At 44.5% G+C, this 15,677-nt stretch overlaps 2 protein-coding genes across 4 annotated transcripts; one reads left to right on the top strand and one right to left on the bottom strand.

Moving 5' to 3' along the window:
• Positions 1 to 244: 244 nt before the first annotated feature.
• Positions 245 to 8,644, bottom strand: FAM217B (family with sequence similarity 217 member B). Of its 3 annotated transcripts, none has more exons than XM_059480948.1 (5): positions 8,594 to 8,644; positions 7,339 to 7,591; positions 6,079 to 6,184; positions 5,907 to 5,992; positions 245 to 5,520 (listed from the first exon to the last, which is right to left on the bottom strand). In XM_059480948.1, the coding sequence occupies exons 2-5, from the start codon at positions 7,437 to 7,439 to the stop codon at positions 4,050 to 4,052; spliced, it is 1,764 nt and encodes a 587-aa protein (XP_059336931.1). In that variant the 5' UTR covers positions 7,440 to 7,591; positions 8,594 to 8,644; the 3' UTR covers positions 245 to 4,049. The 3 variants fall into 3 exon arrangements, with proteins under 3 accessions (XP_059336931.1, XP_059336929.1, XP_059336932.1); XM_059480946.1 differs by lacking the exon at positions 8,594 to 8,644 and adding an exon at positions 7,719 to 7,806; XM_059480949.1 differs by lacking the exon at positions 8,594 to 8,644 and adding an exon at positions 7,719 to 7,806 and having other exon boundaries at positions 7,344 to 7,591.
• Positions 8,645 to 9,162: 518 nt separating this feature from the next.
• Positions 9,163 to 13,293, top strand: PPP1R3D (protein phosphatase 1 regulatory subunit 3D). The gene is made up of 2 exons (XM_059481067.1): positions 9,163 to 9,379; positions 9,506 to 13,293. Exons 1-2 carry the CDS (start codon positions 9,311 to 9,313, stop codon positions 10,427 to 10,429), a joined length of 993 nt encoding a protein of 330 aa, XP_059337050.1. The 5' UTR covers positions 9,163 to 9,310; the 3' UTR covers positions 10,430 to 13,293.
• Positions 13,294 to 15,677: the final 2,384 nt, after the last annotated feature.

Here is a 15,677-nt window from a genome sequence, read left to right as displayed (position 1 = left end):
GTTTTCCCTTTTGCTAACTCCATTCCAGACTCTGGCCAGAATCCAGCCCGGGATTTCCCACACCCTGGATCCCGGATGGAACTGCCCAAAGATGAAGGAAAATTCCGTATTTTTCTGGCTTCCCTTGGCCAGCAGGAGCCGGGATGTGCTGAGCCACCCTCTCCACCCGACAGCATTGAAATTCTCTCCAAGAAAATTCAGTGGTGCCATCTTGAGAAAGAAATACAACGCAGCAACAAACAGGGCAGTGTCTCACTTTTATTGTAGCAAATATACGGGACCTTTGAATGACAAGATCACTTTCCCAAGGAATTACTAGCAAAAATATCCACAAAAAGTTTCAAATAAATAAGAATACATAAATATCAACATCAAAAGCTGGTCTGCAAATCCTCAGTTAATCAAGGTCAGTCCTTCCAGCATGATCTGTTTATTTTTCAGATGAAAACCCACCAATGCAATGGGAGCAACAAAGGCTTAATACCTTTAAAATAAGGCAAAAAATAGTGCATTCTAGGCAATTTCATACTGTAGAAATTTTATGTATCAGCTCCAAAAAAGCACATACTGGCTGAAAAAAACTGTCAAAATTCTCTCAGAATTCTAACAAGATCCTTTAAATAGCAAATACAAGGTCCAAGTTACCCGAAACAATGAATGAAAATGAGAAAGGACACAAACAGTGACAGGATGAGGGCAGATCTCAGAGTCTGCAGTCAAACAGGACAGCTCAGCCCAATGGAATCAGCACCTCCCTCCCTCCCTGCAGCATTATCCTGCTGTATCCCACTGAAAACCAGGTGGGAAAATTACTGCCCTCAGCATGAGATGCAAGCAGTGGAGAAAAAAGGAACATGGCAAGAGAAAAACAATATTGCTTTAAATATTAAATATTTCAATTTTAAAGGAAAACAGTTTATACATATTAGAGTGAAATTCTGTTTCTTCACATCTTCTAACAGGGTCATTTCACTGAAAATAACTGAGTTGTTCAAAGTTTATACTCATGCAACTTGAAGCAGAGTCTGGCTGTTTATTTGAAGTACAACCTGAGCATATTTGTTCTGTAGGTAATACTGCAGAACAATAAACCTTTACATTCTCTAGCAAAAAAATAAATCATTCTGTTTAAATATCTCACATCACAGTAATCTGTTCTTCTTCAAGAAGCATCACCAGTGCTAGGCTTAGATCCACATGATCATATTGCTAAATTTTGTATTAAAAAGGCAGATAGCCGCACAAACACGGTGCTGGGGAAGTATCTTAAGTAATTAATATTAAGCTGAATGTGTTTGATGGAATAAATTTTTCTGCTCTGATCAGAAGTGTTGCTAAAGACAATATCCAGCAATACAAAATGAAATAAATATAAACCACAGTCCTCTTCATACAAGGAGCTCTTTTCACCTGTAGGCCCAGAACACAGTGAAGTTAAAATAGAGACAGGATAAAACCCAGCCCTTGGAGATCTGCTCCGCCAAGAGCTGTTGAGGCAAACACAGAATTTCTGTGTATGAACAAAGACAAGCATGTCAGAAGTACCAAATCAATGACAGAAATTAGGCTGGTGTGATTATCACAGGAGACAAACCTACTTGGCCAGATCCCAGTGCTGAACAAGTTTTCAGACTCCTTTAAAGTGCCATCACCACCTCCACCTGCTTCCCTTTTCAGTCTCCAACAACAGACTGGAGTCCATATTATAAATATTACATTCTAACTTTCCTACCTCTGTGACAAAAGACTTTTCCCAGTGCCAATCACCTTTGCTCTGGTCACAGCTGGTTGAAATGGAGTTTATTTATTCTTAGAGAAGGGATCATGCAAAATGTGCCTGTATCTACATGCCCTCCTTACAACCCCAGGAAAGCTTCAATTTAGAAATTTTAGCATCCAGCAATATTCAATGCTACAACAACATGCTAAATTATTTACTGGATCTAACAGATTTTTTTTAAAAAATTGTTATTCTGATTATTGCCTGGATCCTGCTCACCTCAGGTTTGGAGCTTGTAACAGTGAAGTAGAACAGTGCATTAAAATCCTGATTATTGGCAAAGCAGCTCTCCTGTTTTTCACTACTGCTCATGTGAATCAGGAACACTTGGCTAAGGCAGGCTCGCAGAATTTGGCCAGAGCTTGAAATATTACACTGGGTGCAGGAACCTTTCATCTAAAAAAGCTGAAATACAGGAGGCTGGACCAAAACAAAAGGGTGAAACAGCAACCCTGGGATGTGCTGGTCCTCTGCAGCTGCTGGTGTTCATCCCATCCTGAGTGCCACCACCTCTGACACAGCCACCTCCTGCTCCTTGAGCATCTCAGAGTCAGTTCCACTTGAATTGCATAGAGCTCAATGTACATGCAACTACAGCTCATATTAAGTGTAACTTTACAAATACTGATTCTGGGCATGAAATACTGTCTATTACATTCATTTCCTTTACCAATTCAAAATTTCACATTTGGTCTCCAGTAGACTAGGAAAAAAACCACTAAAAATATTTCTTAGGCTATTCCTGAGCAATGTTTTTATGTACTGTAAAATACTCTATTACTACATTTCTTAATATTCTCACTTTTCAAACTACATATAAATTCATGCTTTGAAATTTTACAAAGCTGAAGATCTGGTAGGCACAATGAAAGATAGAAACAGCTAAGCATCTTAAAACCAAGATGAGCTCACCAAGAGAAGTGCAATTTAGCTATATACATAATGTACTCTTTAGTATTTGCTACTTTTTCATTTTCTGTCACAATGTGAAGGATCCTCTTGCAGAATCTGGTCCATCAAAGCTCAGCTCACTTCTCATGAAGATTGGGACTGGTGGCTGAGGAGGAAAATACCTCACCAGGATTTGAAAGAGAAAGTAAAAAACATTCTTTAGAATTTCATCTTAACAAGATCCTGTCCCCATCTCCTGTGATTGATTTGAAATTCTAATAGATCAAGTGACACTTGAATATTCTCAGAACTGTCCTTTGTATTCTCCTGTGTCTCACAGACACAAGAGAAGACAGAAGGCCCAAGCACAGGACCCAGTCCTGGTTGTACAATTTCCTTCTGCAGGACGTTTCCCCATCTCACCTCCCTGAGCCTTAAGAAGCCAAGCTAGACTGGACCACAGGATAAATAAGAGTCATCTCAGATGACTAAAAATAGGTATCTTCTGTATCAAAATATATCTTTGCTTCAACTTACAACACCCTTTAAATTCTTCCCTTAAGAGTCTGTTTCTTATGTTTTGAGGGGCCACCAGGTCTGAAAACCAGGCCACACAGTCTCTGCTAAAAGCCTTAGTTTGCATGACTCAAACATATCCATGTGCAATTTGAAATCTGGTCATTTCCCCTAAATGACAAAAAGCATCAAGGCCTACAAAATGAACTTCCAGGAAAGCTGTCTGTAAACACAGTGAAGATCCCAGGGTATAAAAATACACATTCCATTTTCTTAATCTGTCATTATTGGTGCTGTCTGGTCCCTAATACTTTGTCTTAAAAAGAATTCTTTCTGCATTAAAATATTTCAAAACATTATCTCCATTCTTCTTCTTCTCAAAAAAATAAAACCTATTTCATCCGAAAAATCCAATTCATCATCTTCTGTGAAGAATTAGAGTTGACTTTGCATAGATAACAGGCTCCATTATTTTATAAAAACACCAAAATCAAACCTGTCTTACAAAAAGCACACCTGGGCAAGGAGAAAGAGCATGGGACCCTATTCCCTCACACCCAGCAGGGAAAATACAAGGAACACTCAGTGGTGCAGACAGAACGTTCTACACTTCTCTAAACTTCACACTGTGCTATTGTCATCCTCACTGAGCAATTATCAATATTTTTGAGGAAAGACCAATGGAAGACATTTGCCTTCAGAGAAAACATTTCCTGCTGGCTTAAGATCAAATCTATAGAAATGAACAGTGCTGACTCAGAACCACGTGCCAGGAACATTTTTTTCAGGATCTTCCTATGAAGGAAAAAAAGATTTTTCTGCACTGGCCAGATGCTTTCTAGCAGTCAAGAAGCATCAACATTCACTGAAATTTGCGTGGTGTTTGCTTTGTGCCATTTGTTTTTATTTTCCTGTCCACTGTTGGTTTTTTAGGAGGAACATAACTGCTGGCATTGCCATTTTTCTTTGGATTTGTACACACGTGTGTTTTTAAGCCTTTGATGGGAGCAGCTGCACCGTGGAATGTTGGGGTTTGCTTAGGGGGTCTGATGTTCCCAACACTTTGGATTTTAGGGCTGCTCTCGGGGGCCTGTAGACTGAGAAGCTGCTGCTTTGGAGCTGGTTTCTTCCTCAGGTCACTCCTGCCATCACCGGTTTGCCTCTGGGGAGCTGCTGCACCCCCAGTTCTCTCAGGAACCCTCAGGGACCGCGCCGGGCGAGTGTCAGAGCAGGGCTCTGCCCTGAGACCCACACAGCTCCTGGGCAGCCTGGCACCCCCTTCCAGGGGCACCGCCTGCCTGGGGGGCACAGGGCTGAGCAAGGCTTTGCCTTTCCCGGGGCTCCTGAGGGCACGGCTGGGGCCGGGGGCGGTCTGGGGCCGCCCTTTGGTGGCCCTGCCCCTCTCGCTCTGCACCGTCTGCATCTGCAGCCACTCCAGCTGCAGCAGCCGCTCCAGGTACTTCTCCAGGGCCCCCGAGGGCTTGGGCCGGAATTCGGCTTTCCCTTCCACGTGGGCAAAGGTGGCCAGCTGCTTCAGGTCCCACGAGTTGAAAGGAGGGGGCAGGAAGTCGGGGTAGTAATACTCGGATTCTTTAAATCCCATTTCAGGGATGTGCTCCAAACAAAGCGGGTCGATTTCTTCAGCTCTGAGGATGAGCTCTGGTGGTGTGCAGGGAGAGGGGGGAATGGGAATCCTTTCTGAGTCAGAGAGGTCACTGGCACTATCATCTTCAGCATCTTCTTTAATAATTTGCACCGATTCAAAATCAAGAAACATTTCACCAACAGATGCTTCTTGCCATTTCGAAGAGCCTGGGCTGGCTCCAACAATGTATTCTTCGTGATTCCTCCCCAGCTGTTCTTTTCTACTGCAATAAAAATGCTGAACTGGGACATCCTTAGCCCTACAGAAGTTTTCTTGTGTGCTGCCCTTTGTGCCAGGGGGGATCCTGTGCAGGAAGGATTCGCTTTGATTTCTTTCTGGGGGACTCCAGTGCAGGAAGGATTCATTCTTCATTCTTTCTGGAGGACTCCTGTGCAGGAAATATTCATTTTGCCTCCTTTCTGGGGGACTCCTCTGCAGGAAGGACTCATTTTTCATTCTTTCTGGGGGACTCCTGTGCAGGAAGGACTCATTTTTCATTCTTTCTGGAGGACTCCTGTGCAGGAAGGACTCATTTTTCATTCTTTCTGGAGGACTCCTGTGCAGGAAGGATTCATTTTTCATTCTTTCTGGGGGACTCCTGTGCAGGAAGGATTCGTTTTGCCTCCTTTCTGGTGGACTCCTCTTTGGTCCTTGTGCACTGTGCAGTGAGCTGCAAACACTGGGGATCCTAAAGGAAAAGGAAGTTCATGTCCTGTTAGAATGGTCATTGCCTTTGAACAGCAGCTTACAAAGGTCTTGCCATCCCTTCAAGGATGGGGATCTGTCTCCATGACTGAAGCTAAAACTGGCACAGAAATTTGGTAATGAGGCAAAATCAATAACTGCTGATAGAGATAACACTGCCTACTTCTGATTTGTTGTTGGGATTTTTTATGGTTTTGCCTCAGCACTCACTAAAGCAGGATAGCAAGTTTCCATTTTGGTAAGTTAAATTTGTTGTTCTCATAAATGATGATCTCTAAGCCAAATGCAGCTCCAATTTCATTACAAGCATTTTGTCAACCAGTTTGAAATGACTACACATTAAACAGATAATCTTAACATAAAATTTACCTTTTTGACTGATTATTGCCATCCAGCTGGTTCCTTCCCTTCTTATAAACATTTGCTTGGTGACCATCTTGAGTGTCATGGGAAATCTGAAGGGGTATGAAAGTTTGTGATGTTATTAAGAAGCTGACTTAGAGTAGGTACCATTTTCATGTTAGAAAAGGGGATTATTTACCTTTTCAATGGCACTTGATACATTTTTGCCTAATCTTCCAGGAGGAGATTTCGCATAAGAAATTGGTTTATTTAGTCCTTTGGTGCTTGGATGGCTTTTTCCATTACTGTAACCACAAAGGATAAAACAGAATATCAGATATAAATAGCAGCATATATGAGTGTCAGAATGGAAGTACAATGAAAAATTGAGAGTATAACTGAGTTTAAAAAAGGGCTGATTGTCATTCTTAAAGTTCATCAGGACTATGCCACTATGGCAATTTTTACTTTTTATACTACAATTGCACTGCTGTATTTTTAGCATTATTAATACAAAAGTGAATCTTTCTATCAGATGATATAATAATAGAATGTAGCCCTTATATAGAATCTTCTGTCAGAGGATCCCAAGCTTCTTTGGATATAATAAATATTACAGATATTTAACTACTGATTTTATAGTATCTGGTAGGTGCTCCAATTGCAATTTAGTAAAATCAATTATAAAGTGCAATATGAAGGTCACATATGAAGCCAAATCTTGCTTGTCTTCCCCATTTGCACATTCTCAACAAAATTTAAAGGATTATTCCTTTGAAGATAAGGAGTGGAAGTGAACAGGGAGCATAAGGTCTCTTCTGGTATTAATACAAAGTATTTCACAATGAAGGCATAGGAAAATTCCTTATTTCATATTATAATAGGCTTGTGAAAATATTATTAAGAGAAAAAGCTCATATGAAAGCAAAAGGAATGGCATTACTGATCTGGGCAGCTTAGAACTAAAACATTGTTCCTTAATTAAACCAGATAAATTTCTGTGTAAAAACAGAACAAATAAATCAGCATATTCTGTACGAATAAGAACAGTGTTTGCTCTAGAAGCAAGAAGCATTACTGATTTCCAAAATATTATTTCAGAGCAGGAATAATCACACTGTGCCCTTCTATCTAATCTAGCCTTACTGCAGTTCAGTTAATTTGCCAGGCTGTACATCTTGTTCTCAGATTTATGTCAGTATAGTCAGATTTTGTTTTTAAAAACACATGATTTCACAAATTCAAGAGTTTATTAAAGTATGAAACTAGGTCCTGTGCCTCAGCATTGCTGCAGTCACCTCTGTGACCTTGTGACCTGCACAATCATCCTGCACAATCATTTCTGTCCCTGGGACCAGGGGAGATGGAGGCAGTGGGAACAAGACCGTCAGACACTTATTAACTAAACCCAGCATGTTGACATTCCAGTAACTATAAAAAGCGAAATAAATTTCCTTACTTTACCATTCCTTTGTGGTTTTCATTGGTGTGGCTGTGGTTTTCCCTCTGCTGTGTCTCTCTGTGCAGTAATAAGGGATATTCCTGAATGCCTGGTCCCATTATTCCTCTTTCCGAAGGGAATCTGCACCTTTACTGTTACATAATCTTCAAACGGCTCCAGTATTTTGGCTTTGCAAGACACAATCTATCCAATGCAGACATCCCCACGTCCCGGAGACGCTGGCGACAAACAAAATCCTCCCGATGCGATTCTATTTTTAAAGCAGGAAGATAAACATAATCAGCCACCAAACTGGACAGGAAAACAGTCCCCTCCCCCAGCACTCGCTCAGTGGGAAGCAGCATCGCTCAATTTACTATTCCCAAAATAAGGAATACCTGGGGTACGGCCGTGCTCCCAGAGGTGCCGGGCAGTGTCGTGTGCTCATCCCCATCCCCGCTCAGCCTGCGCAGCTCCGGGCACAGCGCTGGGGGTGGGAGTTCCTGCTCCAGGGGATGGGGAGCAGGTCCCGACCTTGCTGCCGTGCGAGCTGAGCGGCATTTCTGTGTCACAACATGCGCTCTTCCGATATGCATATATGCAAATTTTGTAACCAATGCTTCATCTTTTTCTTTTTCCAAAACAAATGTCTCATCGGCTCCTACTAAAAATACTCAGAGCAGGAGTATTTTTAGTATATTTAGCAGGAGCATCCATTGGTTTTCTTTACTTCAGAGGAACTGCATTCCCGTACCAGGGAACTGCACAGTTCCAGGGGTTCACAATGGTCTGCAAATGTGACAGGTGACAAGCAGCTCTCCTGGCGCACCTTTACTTCTATTGCAGTGCTGTTTATGTATTTACAGTCATATTAATGTCCGTATCTACTGACACTTGATCGCGTCCTATCCCTCAAACGCCTCCCCGCATCCTGTCCCGGCCGCGCTCAGCAGAGCCGAGCCCCGGAGCCCCGGAGCGCCGCAGTCCCGCACCGGACGGGGCAGAGCAGCGGCCGCAGGGGCCAGCGCCGGCTGGGCAGTGCCGGGATGGTGGCAGGGCCCGGGATGGTGGCAGGCTGTGTTCCCGGCTATGGCAGGCAGTGCCCGCGGTGGATGGCAGCAGCGCCAGCAGGCGCAGACTGTGCCCGCAGCGCCCGCCAAGCCAGGCTCGCTCCGCTCCCCCCCGTCGCCGCTGTCACCCCCTTCCGCAAGGGCCGCTCCTTCACTGAGGGGCCGCCCCGCATTCCCCGGCGCTCCCCGGCCCGGCCCGGTACCTGCCCTTACTGCGCGTCCGTCCCCAGCGGTAGCGGCAGCGCCGCCCGAACGCAGAGCGCGGGGGCCGGGCCGGGCCGGGCGGAGCCGGGGGAGCGGCGCCTGCGCTGCGGGTGCGGAGCGCAGCGGCCGCGCTGTCCGGCTGGGGCACGGAGCTGCTCCCGCGGTCGGGCTGCAGCGGGGGCCGCGCCGCCCATGGGCGCTGTGGCGGCCCCGAACGCGGATCCGTCCCCCGGCAGCCGCGACACCGAGCCTGGCGCCGCGGCCGCGCCCGATAGCTCTCGCCCGCCTTCCAGCCTCTGCAGCAGCCCCGGCTCCCTCCTGCCCGACAGCCTCCAAGCCTTCCCCGGCCTCGACTCGCCCAGCATCCAGTGTGACAGCCTGGAGTGTGCCCCCTGCTCGTGCTGCTGCTGCCGCCGGAGCGCGGGCTCGGCCGCAGGCAGCCAGGACAGCCTGCAGGCCCCTCTCGCCCGCTGCTCCGGTACCCGGTGCTTCGGGGCGCACCGCGCCTCCAGCGACCTCTCCGACAGCCTGGAGTCCTTCATGCAGCACGACAGCCTCCAGTCGCTCTCCAGCCTGGCTGTGAGCTCCTCCAGTATCAGCGGTGATAGCCTTGAATCCCTTTCCAGCCTGAGCCTGGGGGCCACCAGCCAGCACAGCGATCTGGAGTTCATCGGGCAGTGAGTGAGTCTGCCTCCAGCTTCCCGCACAGCGCCTTAATGCTGGCTGACTCTCCGCCAGCTGCCCTGAGACCTGCCACGCTTCGTTCGAAGGTGACATTGTTCCAGGTGATCCTCGCTGTATCCAGTGCAATAACCTCAGACCTTACTGTGGCTGCCATTCCCAAATTAAGTGCTTCAGAGGGGTAGTGCTCATTATTACCTGCAGTGTTAACGCTGTTTTTTTGTCACCAGTTAAGAATGGAAGTGCGTGGTCCTCGAAGGAATCCCAGCTACCTCTCAGATCTCTATGAGAACATGTTAAAGGCTGAAGGAGCAGTGGCACTGAGGCAGCAGCTGCCACCAGCAATCCATACAAGTAGCAGCAAGACTTTTCGGAGCAGTGCCCCAGCCAAGGAGAGCCCCCAGGCAAATAATGGTGCGGGCAGCACCTCCTCCAGCTGTGACCCAGCCCTGCGGCCCATCATGCGTCGCCGGGCGAGGTCCCTGCCGACCTCACCCGAGAGGAGGAAGAGAGCAGCAGTGCAGTGCCAGGAGCCCGGCTGCCGCATGAACAGGGTCAGGTTTGCTGATGCTTTAGGCTTGGAGCTCACTGAAGTGAAAGTCTTCCAGACTGGGGAGGATCCATCCATCCCTTTGCACGTCCTTTCCAGGCTCTCCATAAACTCAGACCTCTGGTACAGCAGCTTGAACTTGGAGTTTACTATGCAATGCTTGGTCCCTGACTTCGAGCAGCCTGCAGACTGTCTGGATTTCTCATCCCGACTGCAGGAGCAGCAGGTGTGTCTGGAACGGGTGAGCAGCTCGGATCTGGGGCTCAGTGGCACCATCCAGGTTCGGAATGTCGCTTTTGAGAAGCAGGTGTCCGTGCGCTACACCTTCAACCAGTGGGAAAGCATCCATGAGGTGTGTGCTCGTTGGAACCACAGCATCCCAGAGGAAAACGGGCAGGATCAGGTCGATGTGTTCACTTTCTTCCTTCCTGTGCCTCCTTTCCTCCTTCAGCTCAGCACTCTCGTCCAGTTTGCAGCAAGGTACCAAGTCAATGGCCAGGAGTACTGGGATAACAACAGAGGCAAGAATTACACCCTGAGGTGCCGGACTCACCCCCTGAAGCTGCCCAGGGAGTGTGAGGAGAGCTGGATCCACTTCATCTGAGCACAGGGAGCGGTGCTGAGCAGCGTGTCAGTGCTCTGGTGGCACTCTGTGCCTTGGCACGACGCTCTGCTCCTATGGCAACAGCCTTCTTTTTGAAACCTGCCAAACCTGGCCGTGTCCCAGCGCTGGGAGGCAGCCAGTGGCCTGCACAAGCTGCCCTGAACCTCTGGGAAAGTTAAAAGGCCAGAATCTGTAGTGAGATACCATCATAGAAAAGCCATGTGGGTTTTTTGGGTGCATGAGTCATTGCAGAATGGTTTCCAGGAATGCTCTGAGGCTACCAGAGAGCAAAACAACACATTTCTTGTTGCTAGTGATACTCTTGGTTGCATAGAATGTTTCTAACTGATCTCTCTTACCGTTTTCTACTGTTTGTTTTCTAAGTGGACAGTGTGGCTTAACTGGTTTTGTTTCTAATTTTGTTTATATCACTTCACCAAGTCTATTCCATTTATGCATAATTTGGATGACAGACACTGTAGGGAGTACTTGTGTTTATATAACCATGTTATTAAGGCTCTAGTCACGTTAAATATTTCCATTAGTATCTGAATTGGAAATTCAATGCTGTTATGAGCAAAACATACATGAAAATGTATCAGCCCCTCTGTTTCCCTTGGGAAAAAAACTAAAGGTGCCTTTTCCTATCTCCTCCTTGCAGCAAGAGTGATTGTTACCAAAGTGTGTGTAAGGCACATCTACATGGGGAAATTCTCATCTTTGTCAAGTGATGCCCAAGTAGGTTTTTCTCAAGGTGGTGGTTCAGGAATTGTCTTTTTCTGGTGCACCTGCTTTTACTGAGGGAAACAAGACCAATATTGGACTTATGTTGCAAATGCAGTTGAAGGTCTCAAAGCACTGTATGAATGCTCATTATTTTATCACTGTTCCTGGTAAAGTTATAGATCAGGAAATTGATATGATATAAATAAATACATATAAGGAAAAGAAATAGTACAGGGAGCAGGGTACAGAGGCCTGGAATAGAATTCCAGAACCCTGAATCACAGTTGTTCCCCAGTGTTCCAGAACTACTGCAGAAGTAGCTTTGACTTCCTTATTTAACTGCTGCCATTGTAAAACAGTTGAACTCCCAAGACTTGCAGCCTTGCAACACAAGCAGGAACTTGAAAGCACTTAATTACACAGACCCATAAACTGAATCCCTTCTGCTGCAGGGAGAGCACAGGAACACTTAGACCACCTTCCTGTGCTTCTTGTTTTATTATTTTCGTTCTGTGGTTTAAGTTTTGCAACAGGCTTAAATTTATGAAGTAAAAGTTTGTCCATAATTGTTCCCATACATAATCATTACTGCATGGAAAGTTTAGCTTTATTTGTGTAACACAGACCTTCAGAGCTGGCTGGCTGGAGGTATTAGAAGAGCTGTGTTTTAGAACTATGCTGTGAAAATCAGGCCTCTTACTTGGGCATCTTATTTTGGATTGGTGCTTATTTATCAAAATCACAAGTTGTTTGTAAAATCACAGTTGTAAGCAACCCATGGCCAGTTATATATTAGTCTGAAAAGTCTGTTGAGTAATTCTGGAAGGGCAGAAACCCCAAGAAAATGAATTTGTCTGGCAACTTAATGCTGCTTCTTTGTTGTGATACCCATTTAGCAAAGCTGGGCCTTCTAGTGAGAAAGCTGCCTCATTCCATTGGTGTTTGACTTTCAGAGGAGCCAAAGTCAGGAATGAGGATTCTGTGAGCTGCTGAGCACCTTTTGCAGGGTGCTCAGAAAGCTCAGTCCTATCTGAACATGAAAACACATGCACAGAAATTTTCAAGTATTGTTCCCCCCTCTTTTTCTTTCTCACATTACTGAGAAGAAGTGTTCTTCCACCAGCAAACACAGCACACCATAACAACCCCTCTCTTACCAGCCACCAGTTCACAGAGGGTGCTGCTGGAGCTCAGAGCAATACTTGCTTTCGTGCCAGAACGATGTTGCTGTCTTCTGGGACAGACTGTCATGTGCTAGCAAATGTCAGAGCTGAGTGTTCCCTTGGCCAGGGCAGATTTTGTAAAGCTGAGGCTGTCACAAGAATGTCATGCCAGATGTAGCACAGTGTGAGAGGGGTGGAGAAATGAATGTCTCAGCAGTCTCAGTTGGGCTTCTATTGTCTTCCTTCCACAACCTGTCAGGGTTTTGGCATGTGCAAGGTCTTGAATACTAAATGCTGAAGCATTACTCCAGGTTTCCTTTGGCTCTGTGCTGTCTGCACTGCTGGGGAAGGGCTGACAGTGCAGTTCTGGCACTGCTGGCTCAGTGGAGCTGAGAGCCATCTCCGGGTTAAGCTGCTAAAGCTTCACACCAGTACTGACACCTGTCACAGCAGAGCTGATATTTGCACTTAGGTTTTATTGCCACACTCAGTAATCAACATCAAATGGCTTCTGGTTGACAAAAATGGGATTAAGCCATTTAGTGCTCATATGCACCTGTTGTGAAGGTAAACTTACAGCACATTTTTATCTTCTCAGGACAACCTGACTGCTTGCACTGTGTTCAAATTGAGAACTTCCCTTATAATGAGGATTTTGTAAAAGTGAATTCTTCACAAGGGTTATCACCATATAATGCACTTTTAAAAACATGTATTTATTATTGTCATACAGTAAATGAATGTCTTGTAGTCCACAGTTTCAAGGTTCTTCCAAGCATGTTTTTTAAAGAAACATGAAATCCATGTAAATAAAAAGGGGTTGTACATTACACAGTATATCAATGAAGCACATATGCTGGACAAAAGGTCCAGCAGTTGTAAAATTGCAAAGTGCTTAATTAATTTCAAAAAGCAATAATAAAACTATGCCTATTGTAATACAGAAGATTGAAATAAAAGCTTTTCACAATTTTCTGTTGTTTCTGTCAATGGTAGTCCTGTCAAGAAAGCTCATGAAGAAACTTAATTTTGAATTGCCACTTAAAGAGTAACATACTCTGGAAAGTAAGGTGGGTTTGAGTTGCTAAACAATGAATAGCACCTGATAAAGGTACAGTGATCATTGTATGTATCTCAAAGATGATTGGGCTGCCACTTCCTCCATGGAACCTGTTGTCCTTTCACCTCAGAATTCTGTGCCTGCAGCACCTGCAGGATTGAGATCCAATTTTGGAAAAAGGCTTGCTGCTACTTAATTCTAATACAGCTTCATGCAAGAAAAGAACGGGGGTTTCCTCAAACTGCACTTTCCAAATCCATGCTAGACTTTACTTAACACATTAATTTCTGGGCCTCACTGTTGTATTGTTATTTGTTCTATTTATTTTCTTTCAGTTCTCCTTGCTGCAGCCTTTCCTCCCACACCAGTTTCTTTCCCCTGAGAGGTTTCATGAAAATCTACCTGTGCCATGTTAGGAGTGTCCCTATGCAGGGCCTGATTTATCCTCCATGTGAAATGCAGCTCCATTGGGGTCAGTCTTGATAGGGCTGAGGACTGGAATTATCTGTTGCCAGGTTTCTCCTAAGGCAAAATGAAGACATTTAACTAGCAGACATAATTAATAAAAATATACATTACCAGGTGCTTTTAAATCAGTGCTAATTATTGCAAATCAGTTTAAATACATGGGCATGTCTGTATTAAGTTGTTAAAAAATTAAGATTATTTAAGAAAATGATCGATATTTTCTGCAAACTTCTAACTATCAAATTTGTCTTATAGGTTGCTGGTGCTACTTTTAATAGAGGTGATATTTTTACACTTAGTTTCAAATTCATAGTTTATTTGTAAATTAAATTGCAATTTGTAATCACACTAATATGCATGTATAGTCAGTAACTACAGCACTTAATGTGGTGTATCATCAGTGCTCAGCTGTACTTTACAGCTGGTAAAAACTTAGAACTGCAGTGAATGATTATTCATTTGGCAACAGCAGTGTAACATTAGTTATGACTTCTTTCCCAACTTCTCTCTCCCTGTGATCTCAGATATGCAAGTATTTCATTTGACACTTGATATTCAAACTTGATATCAACACTTCTGACCCTTCACACACAACAGCAGCTGTGCCAAAGACTGAAAACACCTTGGCCAGCACAATGCCTTCCTTTAACTGTAATAAGGATAAATATTTCTGCTACTGTAGTGAATGAGTCCCTGTAAATAGTGATACCCTACCCTAAGGAGTTTTTCCATTTTCTCTGATGTTTTCACATGTGTCTGAAATTACTGTGGCCAAGTAATTTCACTGTTGGTCCTGGTCTGTTTAATGCATAACTCGGTGAAACTTCTCTCTGACTTCCCTTCTGCTAAACTAAACAAAGCAGACTAATGTTACAGAATGAGAAATGAGCTGAAGTAATCTCAATGTGGATTTCAGGAAGGAAAGTGTGTATTCCACTTTGGACTGTCTCACTTCTCTTTGCTATAGAATGAGTAAGGCTGGAGGCTCAGCCTCTGTGTTTGCTCATGGTAAGGGAAACTGACTTCAAACAGGCTTTGATTATTTTGGTTTCATGTGGTGAAATCACAATGCAGGATGCAGTTTTCATAGAAAATTTCTGATACTCCAAGTTCCTCATGCAAAGTTTTATCCTTGGGAGGTTTCTCAGTAAAGCTTTTTTACAAATCTGCTTCAGCACTGCCCACTCCCAGCTCCTCGGCGCAGATACTCTTCTCACATCACTTGTCATTTTCTTGCATTACAGTGACATCTCGTGGTATTTTAAATACTTTCTGTGGAGGTTTTTTTTTCTTTTATAGTATTGAGTTTTTATCTTTCTCATTTCTGGGAATCAGCAGTACTATTTTATTTGCAATTGCTGCAGCTTTAGCTGCTGTGAAAGGTGACTTCTAGATGCTTCACTACTGCTGCTTATTCTAGGTATGAATGGAGACACTTCTCGATACTCTTCTGGAGTAGCTGAGATTTATTTTATCATCTGTATTTGTGATATGGCAATAGATACAGCAATAGCACACCAGTACAGGTAAAGCCCCCCTTTTGGCACTGTCGGATTTCATTTAAACACATTATCCAGTACTGCTGGATTCCATTTAAGATCATTATCCAGTGTACTGCTGGGTTCCACTTAAGCACATTATCCAGTTCCCTCTGCATAGTAAACACTACAGACGTCAGCGGAAGCCCTTTGCCCGCAGCAGGCCTGTAACCGAGCGTGCCTTTGCACCTACTCGGGCAGTGAAAGCGCTTCTAAATTAAGAACAGGAATGGATTACACTGGTTTAGCCAGTTATTCCCAGTAATTCCTGTGTGTGCACGGAAATCGGCCCC

This window comes from Ammospiza nelsoni, chromosome 12 (assembly GCF_027579445.1).
Source record: "Ammospiza nelsoni isolate bAmmNel1 chromosome 12, bAmmNel1.pri, whole genome shotgun sequence".
Lineage (NCBI taxonomy): Eukaryota > Metazoa > Chordata > Aves > Passeriformes > Passerellidae > Ammospiza > Ammospiza nelsoni.
This window is presented reverse-complemented; position numbering and strand designations above follow the sequence as displayed.

Bases quoted from the DNA above. Each gene is read 5' to 3' on its own strand.
- FAM217B (XM_059480948.1), bottom strand. From the start codon at position 7,439: ATGGGACCAGGCATTCAGGAATATCCCTTATTACTGCACAGAGAGACA. The intron at 6,185-7,338 runs GTAAGGAAATTT...TTGTGGTTACAG, and splicing joins AACCACAAAGGAATGGTAAA to TAATGGAAAAAGCCATCCAA. The intron at 5,521-5,906 runs GTAAATTTTATG...CTTTTCCTTTAG, and splicing joins GGCAATAATCAGTCAAAAAG to GATCCCCAGTGTTTGCAGCT.
- PPP1R3D (XM_059481067.1), top strand. From the start codon at position 9,311: ATGCTGGCTGACTCTCCGCCAGCTGCCCTGAGACCTGCCACGCTTCGT. The intron at 9,380-9,505 runs GTGATCCTCGCT...TTTTGTCACCAG, and splicing joins CGAAGGTGACATTGTTCCAG to TTAAGAATGGAAGTGCGTGG.